This window comes from Microcebus murinus, chromosome 3, assembly GCF_040939455.1.
Source record: "Microcebus murinus isolate Inina chromosome 3, M.murinus_Inina_mat1.0, whole genome shotgun sequence".
Taxonomy (NCBI): domain Eukaryota; kingdom Metazoa; phylum Chordata; class Mammalia; order Primates; family Cheirogaleidae; genus Microcebus; species Microcebus murinus.
Genome location: NC_134106.1, coordinates 86142638 through 86159650, shown reverse-complemented (window position 1 = coordinate 86159650; position 17013 = coordinate 86142638). Strand labels below are relative to the sequence as shown.

General features: G+C 33.8%; 1 protein-coding gene across 4 annotated transcripts in view; it reads right to left on the bottom strand.

The window, feature by feature from the left end:
* CCDC138 (coiled-coil domain containing 138) overlaps positions 1 to 17013 on the bottom strand; it is a 117650-nt gene that overhangs the window by 54682 nt on the left and 45955 nt on the right. For all 4 annotated transcript variants that reach the window (XM_012737619.2, XM_012737621.2, XM_012737620.2 and 1 more), the window contains 3 exons: positions 16619 to 16696; positions 16401 to 16508; positions 14086 to 14250 (listed from right to left, as the gene is read on the bottom strand). In XM_012737619.2, the coding sequence (XP_012593073.1) occupies positions 14086 to 14250; positions 16401 to 16508; positions 16619 to 16696 (351 nt within the window). The remainder of the gene's footprint in view (positions 1 to 14085; positions 14251 to 16400; positions 16509 to 16618; positions 16697 to 17013) is intronic.

Below are 17013 nucleotides of genomic sequence, written 5' to 3'. Positions count from 1 at the left end.
ATAAATACATGACTAATGTGTTATACTACATTAGAATGGCTATGACATTACTAGGCAATAGGAATTTTTCAACCCCATTATAATCTTATAGGACCACCATCACATATATAGTCTGTCATTGACCAAAACATCATTATGTGTTGTATGACTGTTTACTAAAAGGATTAAACACCATAGCTAAGTGGGATTTATTCCTGCAATGCAAGGTTCAACATACAAAAAAAAAAAAAAAAATCAGTGTAATATTCCATGTTAATAAAAAGAAGGACAAAACCCACATGATTATCTCAATTGATACAGAAAAAGGACTTGACAAGATTCAACATATTTTCATGATAAAACTAATCAATAAAGTGTACAGAAGGAAACCACCTCAATATAATAAAGACCACATATAAAAAGCCCACAGGGTATACCATAATGGTGAAAGACTGAAAGCATTTCCTCTACGATCAGGAACAAGAAAAGGATGCATACCCTCACCACTTCTATTCCCCATAGCACTGGAAGTCCTAGCTAGGGCAATAAGGCAAGAGAAAGAATAAAAGGTATCCAAATTGAAAAGGAGGAAGTAAAATCATCTCTGTTCTTGGATGGCATTTTATATGTAGAAAAGGCTAAAGATTATACAACATATATAATTGTTTAAAACTATTAGAATAAACATATTCAGCAAATTTGCCAGATACAAAATCAACACTCAAAAATCAGTTGTGTTTCCATAAACTAACAGTGAACAATCCAAAAAGGAAATGAAGAAAACACTTCTATTTATAAATACCATCAAAAATAAAATTAGAATAAACCTAATCAAGAAGGTAAAATATATACATTAAGAACTACAAAACAGTGCTGAAAGAAATTAAAATAGACAGAAATAAATGGAACAAAATCCTGTGTTCATGGATCGGAAAACTTGATATTGTTAAGGTGTCCATGCTAACCAAAGTGATCTACAGATTCAATGCAGTCTTTACCAAAATCCCTGTGGCATTCATTTGCTATGGAGAACAGTAGAGCAGCTTCTCAAACATTGAAAATAGAACTATATATGATCCAGCAATCCCACTTCTGGATATATGTCCAAAGAACTTGAAAGCAGCATCTCGAAAAGATATGTGCATACCCATATTCATAGCAGCACTACTCACAATAGCCATGAGATGGAAGCAACCCAAATATCCATGAACAGATGAATGGATAAACAATATTTAGTGCATATAGTGCATACATATAAAGGAATATTGTTCTGCCATAAAAAGAAAGGAAATTCTGTCACATGCTGCCACATAGATGAATCCTGTGGACATTATGCTAAGCGAAATAAGCCAGTTACAAAAAGATAGATACTATATGCTTCCACTTATATGAGGGATCTAATGTCAAATTCATAGGAGCAGAAAATTGAATGGTAGTCACCAGGGGCTGGGGGTAGGTGGGAATGGAGAGTTGTTATTTAATGGGTGCTATGGTTTGAATATGTCCCCCAAAATTCATGTTGAAAACTTAATCCTCAATGCAACAGTGTTGGGAGATAGGGCCTAATGTTTAGGTCACGAGGGCTCTGCTCTCATGAATAGATTAATGCCATTATAAAAAGGGCATTTGTGCGCTCACTTTCTCCTATTGTTCTGCCAAGTGGGTGCACAGCATTCCTCCTTTTTTTGCCCTTCTGCCTTCTGTCATGTAAGGATGCACTAAGAAAGCCTTTATCACGTGCTGCTGCCTTGATCTTGGACTTCCCAGCTGCCAGAACTGTGAGAAATAAATTTGTTCTTTACAGATTACCCAGTCACAAATGTTATAGAAGCACAAAAAACAGACTAAGACAATGGATACAGAGTTTGTTTTGCAAGATGAAAATTTTCTGGCAAGCTGTTGAATGACCAACATGAATATATAATACTACTGAACTGTACACTTAAAAATGGTTAAGATGGCAAATTTTGTTGTTTTTTACAATTTAAAAAATTATATAGGTGGATCAAGAAAAAAGACTGAGACAAATTTACAAAGCTTGTGAAAAGTAAGGTATTTATGCTAGAGTTATTCATGGTATTTATAAGCAGATACTTTGTGAAAAATATTTGAACATATATGTTACTGTACCACTGGTGTCAGTGGTGAAATTCATTTGCTTTTGTAGACTTAATCATCATCAGTTCCATGAATTTTTATCAGAAATAAAGGATTAATATCCTCACTTGCCCTACCACACAGCAGTATGGTGGCTTGGCAGTAATAATTTTTTTTTTTTTTTACAATTTGAGCTCAGGGTTAAGATGAATATTTCCTGAAAGAGAAAGACAGCCCTCAACCACTGAATACTTTTGGAAATTAGCTTTAGAAACGTATTTAATCATTTTTCTTAATGGATTCAACCTAAACTTACAAGGCAAAACAGTGCTTATATATGAAACTTATACTTTAGTAGCCATTTCAACAACTAATATTGTTTGAATTATACTGTCAAGCTGCTTTATATACTTTGTTGTCAGAAATTCAAAAAGAAATGATATATCCATTCATACACAACTTTGCAGCAAATATAGACACTCCAAACTACAGTTCTAAGTTCTAGCAGCATTATTTGAACCTCATTGCAAGTAAAAAAACATTTCCATATTTCAAGATCCATTTGACTGTACAACTGAGGAGCTTTACCTGACACTCAATTGGAAGTGATTAATCTCCAATATAATGACATGCAAAAAGAAATACCAAGAAAATAATCAAACAGAATTTGATAAATGCCTTTTCAAGTGATGCATAGACTCAATTAAAGCTATCCCTGTCTATGATTCCACTTATATGAGGTACCTAGAATAGGCAAATTCATGGAACATACTATAAACTTATAAACACTTCTACACCTATACCTTAAGAAAAACCAGACCTCACTAGATTAATTTGGTATTATCTTTGCACTTTGTATTTCTAGTCAAGCTCTTTGAAAAAATGTCCTGTCTCTACTTTCTGTTTGTTTTTAAATTAACAGACCTTAGAGTAGTTTTAGGTTTACGGACATATTGAGTAGAAGAGAGTGCCCCTATACCCTCTTGTCCTCTACCCCCCAGTATCCTCTATTAGTGACATCTTTATTAGTATGGTACATTTGTTAAAACTGTTGAGGCAATATTGATATATTATTATTATTAACTAAAGCTTATAGTTTATATGAGGATTCACTCTTTTTATTGTCTAGTCTATGAATTTTGACAAATGTATAATAACTTGTATCCACCATGTGTCATACTAAGTAGTTTCACTATTTTAAACATCTCCTGTGCCCAACCTCTTCATCCCTCTCTTTCTCTCTTCCTCCTCCTGAACCCCTGTGGAGGTGGCTGATATTTTTATGCCACACTTTTTGCCTTTTCCAAAAGGTCAGTATAGTTGAAATCATATAGTATGTAGCCTTTTCAGACTGGCTTCTTCCATTTAGCAAGTGTATTTAAGGTTCCTCCATGGTAAAATACAGATCCCTTGCTTAAAACCAACTCCTGTCTCCCTCTTATCTGTATGCCCTTCAAACTCACCAGCATGGTGAGTTTTACAGAACATGCCATTCCTATGTCACTGCACTCCTCACAACATAACTCCCTCATGCCCTATTTATCAGACATACTCACTGACAGGGCAGCTCTCATCCTTCTAACAGGTGTCTGACAAATACCAAATACTACTCATCCTTCAAAGCTTAACTGTTAGGACTCACTTCTACATTTTTTCTTTATACTTTCGTATCCTAAGATGTAATTTATCTAGACCAGTGATTCTCAAATTGGAGTTCCTAGACCTGCAGAAATAGCATTTGGGAACTTGTTAGAAATAGAAATTCTACATCCCTATTCAGACCTACTATTAATAAATGAGAAATTCCAGGAACGGGACTTAAGAACCTGAGTTTTAACAATCCCTGCAAGGTGATTCTGATGTGTGCCAAAGTTTGAGAACCATTGATCTATGAAAGTGAGTTTATTTAGAGTACCTAGGTTCTCTTAGATATTTTACTTTCAGTTTCTTCATAGCAAATATTGCTTCTTCACACCCATTTCAACCATTTCATTTTTTGTGAAAAAATTCATTTATATTTTTATAATACCGCTCTAAATACCAAGTCTTTTCCTATAGTATTTATATTCTTACACCAAACATAAAGTCCTTTAGAATTTTTCAAAAGATTTAGCACATTATTTTTTCCTACTAACACATATAAATGACCCTTGTTCATGTGATAGTGGGAACAGGGAATTGTGAACCTTTTCTAAAATCACTTCAAATATTTGTTCTTAAAAATGTTAAGGTCATCTAGTAATCTTCACATTTGATATTCTCTTTTGTCTTCTTACTTTGATGATTTGACACTGTCAGAATTTTTGTATTAATCAGTGAAGAACTTTTTCTATCTTCCTTCCCAAGCTCCCTTTGCTTTCTCACTGTCAAACTACCAGTCTAATCTTTGGTAACGTGAGCACACTAAAGTTTAGGGTAACCCTTTTAGAGTGCAGAATCCTGGCTAAAAATATATCCTAGGTGATGTAATTACTATCCTAGAAACTTTTTACTGTAGTAAAATATGCATAATGTAAAATTTACCAATTTATACAATTCAGTGACACTAAGTACATTCACACTGTTGTGTAACCATTACCACTATCCATCTTCAGAACTTTTTCATCATCCCAAAGAGAAACTCTGTACACATTAAATACTAATTCTCCATTCCTTCCCTCCCCCAACCTCTGGTAACCTTCATTCTACTTTCTGTCTCTATAAATATGACTATTCTAGGTAGCACATATAAGTGGAATCATGTAATACTTGTCCTTTGGTGTCTGGCTTATTTCGTTTATAATGTTGTCAGGGTTCAATCATGTTGTTTAAGCTGAATAATATTCCTTTGTATGTATATCCCACATCTTGTTTATCTATTCATCCACTGAGGAATATTTAGGCTGTTTCCACCTTTTTGCTATTATGCGTAATCCTGCTTTGAATTTGTTGCTTAAATATTTGAGTCCCGGTTTTCAATTCTTTACCCAGAAATAAAATTTCTGGATCATATGGTAATTCTACATTTAATTTTTTGAGGAACCACCACTGTAGTAGCTGCACCATTTTACATTCCTACCACCAATCAAGAAGTATTCCAATTTCTGACATCCTCACCAACACTCATTTTTTTTTTTTTTTGCCTTTTGTTGTTTTAAACAGACATCATAGTCAGTGTGAAGGGTTATCTTACTGTGGTTTTGAATTATATTTCCTTAGTGATTAGTGATGTTAAACATCTTTTAAATGTGCTTATGGGCCATTTGTACCTCTTGAGAAATGTCTGTCTAAGTCCTTTGCTTGCTTTTAAATTGGGTTGCTTTTGTTGTTGCTGTTGCTGAGTTGCAGGAGTTCTTGATGTATTCTGGATATTGATTGCTTGTCAGATACATGATGTGGAAATATTTTCTCCCATTCTATAGATTGCCATGCCACTCTCTTGATGCACAAAAGTTTTGTAATTTGATGGAGTTCAATTTATATATTTTTTTTGTTGCCTGTGCTTTTGACATCTTAAGCATGAAATCATTGCCAAATCCAGTAACATGAAGCTTTTCCTTCATGTTTTCTTCCAAGAGTTTTATGGTTTTAGCTCTTACATTTAGGTCTTTAATCTATTTTGAGTTAATTTTTGTAGGTAAGATAAGGGTCCTACTTCATGGTGTTGCATGTGGATATCCAGTAGTTGAACACCATTTGTTGAAATGACTGTCCTTTCGCCAGTGAGTAGTCCTGGTGCCCCTGTCAAAAGTCATTTGACCATGTATGTAAAGGCTGATATTTAACTTCTCTATTCTATTCCCTTGGTCCATATGTCTTATGTCAGCACCACACTACTTTGATTACTGTAGATTTGCAGTTAGTTTCAAAATGAAAAAGTATGAGACCCCCAGTTTTGTTCTATTTTAATGGTTATTTTGGCTATTCATTGTGCCTTCATATTCCACATGAATTTTAGGATAAGTAATATTCTTTGACATATAAAAGTTTAGGATTTTATGTAGTTAACTCTATATTCTTCGGCCAGGAGCGGTGGCTCACACCTGTAATCCTAGCACTCTGGGAGGCCAAGGTGGGCGGATTGCTCAAGGTCAGGAGATCGAAACCAGCCTGAGCAAGAACAAGACCCCATCTATACTATAAATAGAAAGAAATTAATTGGCCAACTAATATATAGAGAAAAAATTAGCCAGGCATGGTGGCGCATGCCTGTAGTCCCAGCTACTCGGGAGGCTGAGGCAGTAGGATTGCTTGAGCCCAGGAGTTTGAGGTTGCTGTGAGCTAGGCTGATGCCATGGCACTCACTCTGACTCTGTCTCAAAAAAAAAAAAAAAATCTATATTCTTCCTTCTATTACTTCTACGATTTGTGTCAACCTTAAAAAAAAAGTCTTCCTTGCCCTAACATTATGGTAAATATTTAACTTTATATGTTTTTAGGCTTTCCACAGTTGCATGGTTAATATTCAAATATTTAATTCATGTACAATATATTTTTGTGTAAGGAGTACAGTATAGATCAACCTTGATAGGTTATTCCTGAAATTCACATGGAAATGCCATTGATCCAAAATATCCAAAACATTTGGAAAAGAAGGACAAAGTTAGAGGACTCACACTTCCTGATTTTGAAATTTATTACAAAGCTACAGTAACAAATAGAATGTGATTCAAACAGATGTACAGAACAATGGAACAGAAGTGAGAACCTAGAAATGGACCTTCATATTTACAGGGAATTTATTTTCAACATGGTACCAAAACAATTCAGTAGTAATAAATTTTCAACTAACCATGCCAGGACAACTGGGTACCCACAGGCAAACAATGAAGTTAAACTTCTGCCCCATGCAATATAGAAAATCCAACTGAAATGCATCAAAGGCATTAACATATAAAAGTATTAAACTCTTGGAAGAAAAAAACAGGTAAATCTTTGTGACTTTGCATTTGGCAATGTTTTCTTAAATATGACACAAAATGCACAAGCAAAGAAAAAAACAAACTGAACTTTATAAAAATCAAAAACTTCTGTACTTCAAAGGATACCATCAGGAAAGTTGGAAGACAACCACTGACTAGAGAAAATATTTTCAAATCACATATCAGATAAGGGACTTTCCATCTTGAATATATATATATTTTTTAAAAAACCTCTTACAACTTAGAATAATGAAACTCCAATTAAAAATGCTCAATGGATTTAAATATACACTTACCTATCTATAAAAGGCCAGTAAGCACATGAAATTATGCTCAACATCATTGGTCATCAGAGAAATAAAAATCAAAACCATAGTTATATACCACTGCATACGCACTAGGATGGCTAAAATCAAAAAGCCACATTAAGTTTTGATCAAGATGTGAAGAAACTGAAACTTTTACACACTGTTGGCAGGATTATCAAACTATGCAGCCACTTTGAAAAAAAGACTGGTGGTTCCTCATAAGATTAAATATAGTTACCCTGTGACTCAGCAATTCCACTCCTAGGAATGTAGTCAAGAAAAACTAGGCATTTGTGCACATAAAAATTTGTACATGAATGTTCACAGCAACATGATTCATAATAGCCAACAAGTGGAAACAATTCAAATGTCCATCAACTGATAAATGCATAAATGAAATGTTATATCTATACAGTAGAATATTATTTGGTAATAAAAAGTAATAAAGTATTGATACATACTACATGTTATCACATGAGTGAATTCTGAAAACAACATAAGGAAGCCAGTCACAAAAGACTACGTACTGAATGATTCCATTTACATGAAAAGTCCAGAACAGGTAAACATATAGAGACAAAAAGTAGATAGGGCTGAGGGAGTTGAGGGAAAGTGTCAGGGTGACTGCTAATGGAATTTTTGGAACGGGGTGTTGAAATGTTCTAAAACTGATTGTGGTGATGGCTGCAAAACTTTCTGAATATACTAAAAACCATCAAACTGTATGATTTATATGCTCGATTGTATGGCATGTGAATTATATCTCAATAAAGGTGTTACCAAAACATGAACTACCACCACCACAAAAATAGAATATAACCAGGCCTACACAGTGCTCTTGGTCTTTGTGTTTCCTACGTCTCTTTAAGTTTTGAACACTTAAACCCTTTTACCTCCTACCCTCCTTCCTATTATTTATGCTATTAACTTGTTGAAGAGTTTAGGTCAGTTGAACATCTCATATTCCTAATTTTTTTGCATGCTTCCTTGTATTGTTATATAACTTATTTTCTGGCAGGAATACTTTATAGGTCATTCTGTGTACTATATCTTGCAAATATAAGTTTAGTCCCATTTACAAGATTTCCCTGTGAAACAAGTCAATTTCATTCTTTACCAATTTTTAATCTTATGTAGTCATGGCCCATATAATGATGTTTCAGTCAATGACAGACTACATATATGGTCCCATAAGATTATAATGGAGCTGAATAATTCCCATCACCTACTGTTGTATCCATTATAATGTCATAACACAATGCATTACTCACATGTTTGTGGTGATGCTGGTGTAAACAAACACACTGTACCGCCAGTCACATGCAAGGAGCACATACAATTATATATGGTACAAAAAAGTTGATAATGATAATAAATGACTATGTTACTAGTTACTATATTTTCTATATAATACTCTCTACTGTTACTTTAGAACATACTATTTCCACTTATTTTTTTTTTAAGAAATGTTAACTATAAAACATCCTTAGGCAGGTCCTTCAGCAGATACTTCAGAAAGAAGCACTGTTATCATAGATGACAGCTCCATGCATATTATTGCCCCTGAAGACGTTCCAGCAGGGCAAGATGTGGTGGAAGAAAGTGATGTTGATGATGCTGATACATGTGTGTGCTTATGTCTTAGTTTTTAACAAAAAAAAAGTAAAAATTAAAAAATAAATTTTACAATAGAAAAAATACAGAAGGAAAATATTTTTGTACAGCTGGACAATGTTTGTTTTAAACAAAAGAATCCAAAAGTTTTTTAAAAAGTAAAAAGATTATAAAGTAAAAAGGTTACAGTAAGCTAAGGTTAATTTATGACTGAAAAAAGAAAATTCTTTTTATAAATTCAGTATAGTCTAAATGTACAGTGTTCATAAAGTTTCCAGTAAGGTACAGTAATGTCCTAGGCCCTCCCATCTACTCACCACACAGTGACTCACCCAGAGCAATTTCCAGTACTGTAAGCTCCACTCATGGCACATGCCCTCTACAGGTATACCATTTTTTATTTTTTACCCTGTATTTTGACTATATGTTTTCTATGTTTAGATTATGTTTAGTAAGTAAATACCTACCATTTTTTTTTATAATTGCCTACAGTATTCAGTACAATTAACATGCTGTACAGGTTTGTAGCCTAGGAGCAATAGGCTATACCATATAGCCTAGGTATGTAGTAGGCTATACCATCTAGGTTTGGGTAAGTATACTCTAATGATGTTTGCACAACAAAATTGCCTAAAGACACATTTCTCAGACTGTAACACCATCATTAACTGACACATGACTGTATTGTTGCATTCAGTTTGCTAGTATTTTGTTGAAGATTTTTGCATCAATATTTACTGAGTTATTGGTCTGTAGTTTTTCTATAGTGTCTTTGTGTGGCTTTGGTATCAGGGTAATGTTGGCCAGAGAATGAGTTTAAAAGTTTGCCTCCTCTTCCCTTTTTGGGAGGAGTATAAGGATTGGCATTACTTCTTCATTAAATATTTCATTGAATTCTTGCAGTGAAGTATCTGGTCCTTGGCTTTCATGGTTAGGAGGTTTGTTGATTCAATCTCCTTACCAATTAATAGTCTGTTCAGATTTTCAATTTTTTCATGATTCAGCCTTAGAAGGTTATGTTTTTACAGAAATTTATCCATTTCTGCCACGTTATCCAATTTTTGTTGGCATACAATTGTTCATAGTGTTGTCTTATAATCCTTTACATTTCTGTGGCACTGGTTGTAACATCACTACTTTCTTTTTCAATTTGAGTTATTTCAGTCTTCTCTCTTTTTTCTCCTTAGCTAGTGGTTTATCCATTTTGTTGATTTTTTTCAAAGAAACAGCTCTTAGGTTGTTGATTTAAATCCTTATTTGAAGGAGACATCCCTGGGTCAGATTGGCCGAGACTCAAAGTCAGCAGAATGGGAGCACATTGCTTGTTCCCACAATTAGCAGGATGTGACTTGTTGACCAGCAGAGAGAACTGTTCCTTCGGGCAAATGGCCAAGGACCTGTGGTTTCGCATGCGAGCCAAGGTTGTCTGTTATCCTGCACGCGGGACCAGACGTTGCAGACAGGCAAGGACCTGTGGTTTCGCACGCAAGCCAAGGTTGTCTGTTATCCACACGCGGTACCAGATGGTAGAAGAGAGAATGTAAACATCTTCTCTTGTGCTATGCAACCAAGCCAGGTGTCTTGTTATCCGCAAACGGTATCAAACGTTGAAGGGCATCTTTTGTGCTATGTCTAGAGGAACAGGTGCTGTTGGCCATGGGAAGTCACGTACCAGAAAGTAGCTGGGAAAATAGCTGGCATGAGAAAATAGCTGCAGGACACTTGCCCAATTAAACAGTATAAAAATAAAACGACTGGTGCTTTAAGCGCTGCAGTCTTGAACTGTCTTTGTATCTGTGTGCTTTTTTTTTTTTTCTGAGACTGCAACCAATTCTTTTTTGTCTACATTTTATGTCTATGTCTTTATGTGTTCATCTCCTGTCCTGCAATTGGGCCATGACATTATTGATTTATTTATTTATTAGAGACAGAGTCTTACTATGTTTCCCAAGCTGTACTTAAACTCCTGGGCTCAACTGATTCTCCCACCTTAGTCTCCTGAGTAGCTGGGTCTATAGGCACGTACTACCACACCCACTTCTTAAATACATTTTTCTAATTCATTAGTTTCATTAGACTGGTGCTTCCTAGTCCAAATATTGGTAATATTAGTCCTATAGCCATATTTTTATAATCATTAGTTATAACATCTTAGTAGATTCCACATCAAGTTGTACTGAATTATTCTTTCCTCAATTTCTTTGACAATATTCCACCTATATGCTTTTGAATCACAAAAGAAAATCAGTCTTGTAAGGTATACCCTATGTACTAGATTTATTAGTACAATGGCTTTTTGTGTTTTTAAATATTAACCTCATCCTCAGATGATAATGGGTTATGGCAGTAATAAAAAAACAAAATATGTCAGAAGCTTTCAAAGATAATTTTGTAAAAGATTATTTTGCAAATATATTGAGTTACACTAGTATTCTTAGAATAAATATAATGCTAGCCAAGGTAATTTAACAGAATAATGCTCTTACTCATATGCCAAAAAGTTAAAAAAAAAGTTACACTATTTTAAAATTACAAATTGTACATCTCCCTAAAGAGATGTGAATACTTGCTTGTGTTGGCCACAAGTATTCAACTAACTTATTCGTTAATGTGGTACTATTTACCCTTCTCTTTTCCTATTAAAAAGACTATTCATAAGCTTTACATTTGGTCTACCTTTATTATCATAATATGTTAGTAGCCATAAATTGAAAATAATATTTTAATTAAAAGGCAATTTAATTTAAAAGCAATTTTTGCTCAGCAAAAATTGTGTATCCCAAATAAGCCAGTAGATGACTATCTTTATATAAAGATGACAAAATGAATCCTGAGCCATACATGTGCTAAATATTCTTCTCTTATGCCATTAGGCTGATATAAAAGCAGAGTCTTATATGATTTATATTCTCCTCTTTAAAATTGTCAATTGTTAGCCTTAATGTCTTAGAACTGTCCTTCTTCATTTAGTTCCAACAAATGGAATTTCTCTCCATAACTTTAATATTAATACTATAGGCCCTCCTATTTAGAAGCTTCTAGGGTAAAGCTAGATTTGGACAGGAGAATAGTTGATGTATGTACCAAAAAAGACAGAATTCTAAACAAAGGTGTATCTGTTTCCTACTGCTGCCATAACAAACTAACATAAACTTAATATTTAAATAACACGAATTTATTACTTTGCAGTTTTGTGGGTCACAAGTCCGAGATGGGCCTCAGCCAGCCAAAATTAAGGTGTCTACAGAGCTATGTTCCTTTCTAGAGACTAGGGGAAGATCCATTTCCTTGTTCATTCAAGTTGCTGGCAGAATTCAGTTTAATGTGGTTATAGGACTGAGATCTCTATTTCCATGCTATCTGTCAACTGAAGGCAATTCCCAGCTTCTAGAAGCACCAAAATTCCATGACTCCTGGCCTTCTTTGTCCATCTTCAAAGTCAGCAACAATGGGCTGAATCTCAGACCTACTCTTCTGACTTCTTCTGGCTTAAAGAGCTTACATGATTACTAGGGCCACCTAAATAATCTATTTTAAGGTTAGCTGATTAGCAGCTTTAATTCCTTTTTGCCACATGCTATGGTTGGAATGTTTGTTGCCTACAAAACTCATCTTGCAACGTAATCCCCAATGTGGTAGTAGTGACAGGTGGGGCCTTTATACGATGATTGGGTCTTGAGGGCTAAGACTTCATTAATGGATTAATCCATTTATGGATTAATAGATTATCATAAGAATGGGATTCGTAGCATTCGAAGGGGAAGAGAACCCGAGCTAGCACATTCAACCTTCTTACCACGTGATACTCTGTGCTGCCTTTGGACTCTACAGAGAGTTCCAACCAATAAGAAGGCCCTCACCAAAAGTGGGCTCTCAAACTTTGGACTTAGCCTCTATAACCATAAGAAATAAATTCCTTTTCCTTATAAATTACCCAGTTTCAGCCATTCTGTTATAAGCAACAGAAAACAGACTAAGACACCATGTAACATAACATATTGACAGGTTCCAGGGATTAAGGTGTGAATATCTTTGGGGCCATTATTCTCCCTAACACAAAAGACATTTACAAGAAACTTTGCAGATAAGGATGAAAACTAAAAATAATTTACCAAAACAAAACCCTAGCCTGTATTTAATAATCATGAAGTTAAAATCCTGAAAATATGTTAAAACAGACAAACAAAAACTTTAGATGTCTACTGTTCAAAGTTTCATGTATTTCTTATGGAATATAACTGTCAATCTCTAAAGACCTTTTATACTAATTAGAAATAATGAGTGACAATATTCAAATTAATGTCTGTAATTTAACCATTCATTTCTTGTTGTTAATGATTAGTTCCCTGAAAACAGACTTTTTGCCCCTTAATGCAAGAAGACAAATGAAAAATTATTCTAGTGGGTTTTGAATCCTAAAAGCATGTGCAGGATAAATTGTTCACCTCACTGATTATTTGTTTAATCTAATATACAATTATTTCAGCATTCTGGAGTATAATCAGTCCTCCATATCCAAGGGATCCATACCTATGGATTCAATCAACCACAGACAGAGAGAGAATATTTTTTTAAAAAATTGGTTCTGTACTGAATATGTACAGAATTTTGTTCCTTGTCATTATTCTAAACAATAGAGTATTATAACTATTTACATAGCAATTACATAGTATTAGGTATTATAAGTAATCTAGAGATGATTTCAAGTATACAGGAGTATGTGAATAGGTTATAGGCAAACACTATTCCATTTGGTATCAGAGATTTGAAGGATTTTAATAGCCATGGGAAGTCCTAGAACCAATCCCACACAGATACTGAAGGACAACCATATATTTTAAATGTTTGGTCTCCATTTTTAAAAAGTAGTACTTTAAAAATTCCCATCACATTAAGAAAAATAAAAGTATAAATTAATTTTAATTAAGTCTGAAATGAATCTTTTCAAAACTGAGTTATGTGTATGATCAATTTTCTGTCAAAAATACTTTCAATGACCCAAGGGGAAGGGGGCATGGGCAATATACATAACTTTAACATTTGTACCCCCATAATGTGCTGAAATTAAAAAAAAAATTTTTTAAATACTTTCAAATAATTTTTCACTTGTAAAATATACCACAGGCTTTTCCTTTTTATAATTTTCATATCTTCTGAGTCATGTATTTCAAATTAAAAAAACAAACCTTTACACATTTTTCTTGAATATCATTTCTCTGAGAAGCAGATGTGAGTAGAGGCTTTTCACTATCCGTTCCAGATTCTTCATGTTTCACTTTGCTAAGATGATGATCCGAAATCCAATCCATGAAGACAGTTAAAAGTTCATAAGCTTGTCCATTAAGTGGTACCTATACATTAAAAATTAAATCATTTATTCTAGTTCACAACTTGATGAAACTTCAAAGGCAAGCCTTAAATTTGGTAAATGATTATAGAAAAATTTACCTAAAGTGCTTCCTTAAAATATATGCATAAGGACAGAGCTTCTCCAAACAAACAAAAGAAATTCCAAGTCAAACATCCCTAATTAATATTAAAAACATGCTAAATGCCGAGAAAAGGCAGGAAAACCTATCATAATAAGGAAATGGTAAGAACTGCATCTTATTACTAAAATTAAAACTTTTCATAAAAGTTCTTTATCCAAAGGCCAGGCACGGTAGTTCACATCTATAACCCCAGAACTTTGGGAGGCTGAGGCAGGAGAAATGCTGAAGGCCAAGAGTTCAAGACCAGCCTGGGCAACATAGTAAGACCTCATCTCTACAAATGGTAAAAAATATTAGCGTAGCAGTACATGCTTGCAGTCCCAGCAACTCAGGAGGATCACTTGAGCCCAAGAATTTGAGGTTATAATGCTATGATCAGGCCACTACACTCCAGCCTGGTCACTAAGCAAGACCCTGTCTCTAAAAAAAACAACAAGTTTTTTATCCAAAAGTAAAATTAGCCTTAACTCAAGAGCATGAACCACTATAATGAAAAGATTCTAAAATATTTAAAGATTTCCAAAGCTAAAGAATTTCCACTATGGAACATCATATTTTCCAACAGCAAAAGTTGTCATTTTTTTGCTTTTACAGTATAACATTATATGAACATAATATGAATTTTTTTTCCTGGAAATTCTATTTTCTCAGATCCTACGAAAATGAAAGGCAAAAGTATAAGAAGAAAAAGATGCCTCAAATAATCTAATTTATAGATTAAATTAGACTGATTTTAGTATTTCTTCAAAACACAAGCTTCCTTTAAGTAGGGAACTATGCTATATTTAACTGGTTTTTAAAAAACCTGAAAAGACAGAGAAATGAAAAAGCAAATTAAAAAGAGACAATATTAAGAAGATAGCAATCCACAAAAACAGAATCAGATGATTGAAAATAAATCATCAGTATCTGGGTATAAAATCTCCACCTTTTCCAATTTACTTTATATAAAGAACGAGAAAATGTATCAAAATGATTAAAGCCCACAATAAGATAACACTGCATACCCATTAGAAGGGTCAAAATGACAAAGACTGAAAACACCAAATGCTGACAAGGTTGTAGAGCAACCAGAACTTTTATACACTGTTAGCAGGAGTACAAAATAGTACACTTTTAAAAACTGGCAGTTTCTCAAAACACACATCTATCTACCTTACGACCCAGAAATTGCAGTTCTGGTATATATCTAAGAGAAATGAAAATGTATATCCACAAAGACCCTGTATATAAATATTTGTAGCAACTTTATACATAACAGACAAAAACTAGAAACAGTCCAGAAGTATGCCAACAGAAGAAGGAATAAACAAAGTGTGATATATTCATACAATGGAATGCTACTGAGTAATACAAACTACTAAAACATCCAGCATTACGTTGGGAAAAAGATATCTTACACAAATGATTATAAACTATATAATTCCATTGACGAAAGTTATAAAATAGGCAAAACTAATTTATGGTGGCAGAAATCAGATCAACAGTTCCTTCTGGAGGAAAGAATGACCAGGAAGGGGACAAGGAAACTTTCTATGGTAATGGAAATGCTCTATATCTGGTTGTAGGTTACCTGAGCATAAGCATTTGTCAACTGATCAAACTTTACACATAAGGATTTATCATGTTACTGTATTAATTTATACCTCAAGTTAGGAAAATTATCAGGGAGAAAAAAAATACATAGAGTCCATTCAGGGATGGGTTGCAGAATTCAGAAAAATAACATCAAATATTTGTGGAGTTTCAAAATATACCAATCAATAAAGCTGTTGCTATCCTTACGTTGTTGAGATTTGTCAGTGTTAGTGTAATTGAACACTGCTGACAGTTTTGTTTTTGCAAATAAAAGTACCCCTTAAATATTCTAAAAATATTTCCCAGTAAAAGAATTTATGGTGAATCCTTTCATGCCAAAAAGAACGTTTGCTAAATGACAGAAAAAAAAGAATAGAGAACAAAAGAAATTTTCTTGGCTTTCCACTGGAGAAATTCCAATCATATCATACCTTGGAACTTTTTGAAACTGGTACTTTTTCTTGTTTTAAATTTTTTACTTCCTGAGCAGCATGGGAATTTCCTTTCAATCTCTGTATTGTCATAAATTCATACTTCCTCTGCAACAGTACATATCCATGAATTAAAGACCAATTGTATCAAAAGTGAGTAAATCCAAATGCAATCATTTTAAAATTCACTTGTATTTCGGGAAGAGCAGGTAACTTACCTGTAAATTATCTAAACGAGCTTGAACTCTTTTAGCCTGAATCTCCATCTTCCTGTTTTCTTCACTTACTTCATTTAACTAAGAGAGGAAAAACTTAGACATTTCAATATAAACCTTAAACTGATTTCATACTAAGGGCTTCTCAACCTACTATCTAATCTGGTCTATATAACCAAGCAACGTAACAAAACAGAAGCAATATTCATGATTAAATTAGATAACAGCTAAATGTCCCCATTTTTCCCTAAAATATTAAGTGTCTAAGAAAACTTACTTCATTCTATGAAAAACTTTACAAGACTCCAGATATCTTTTTTTTTTAATTTTATTACTGGGGTACAAACGTTTGTTTACCTGAATTCTGCTTGTACCGTCTGAGGTTAAATTTATAGGTG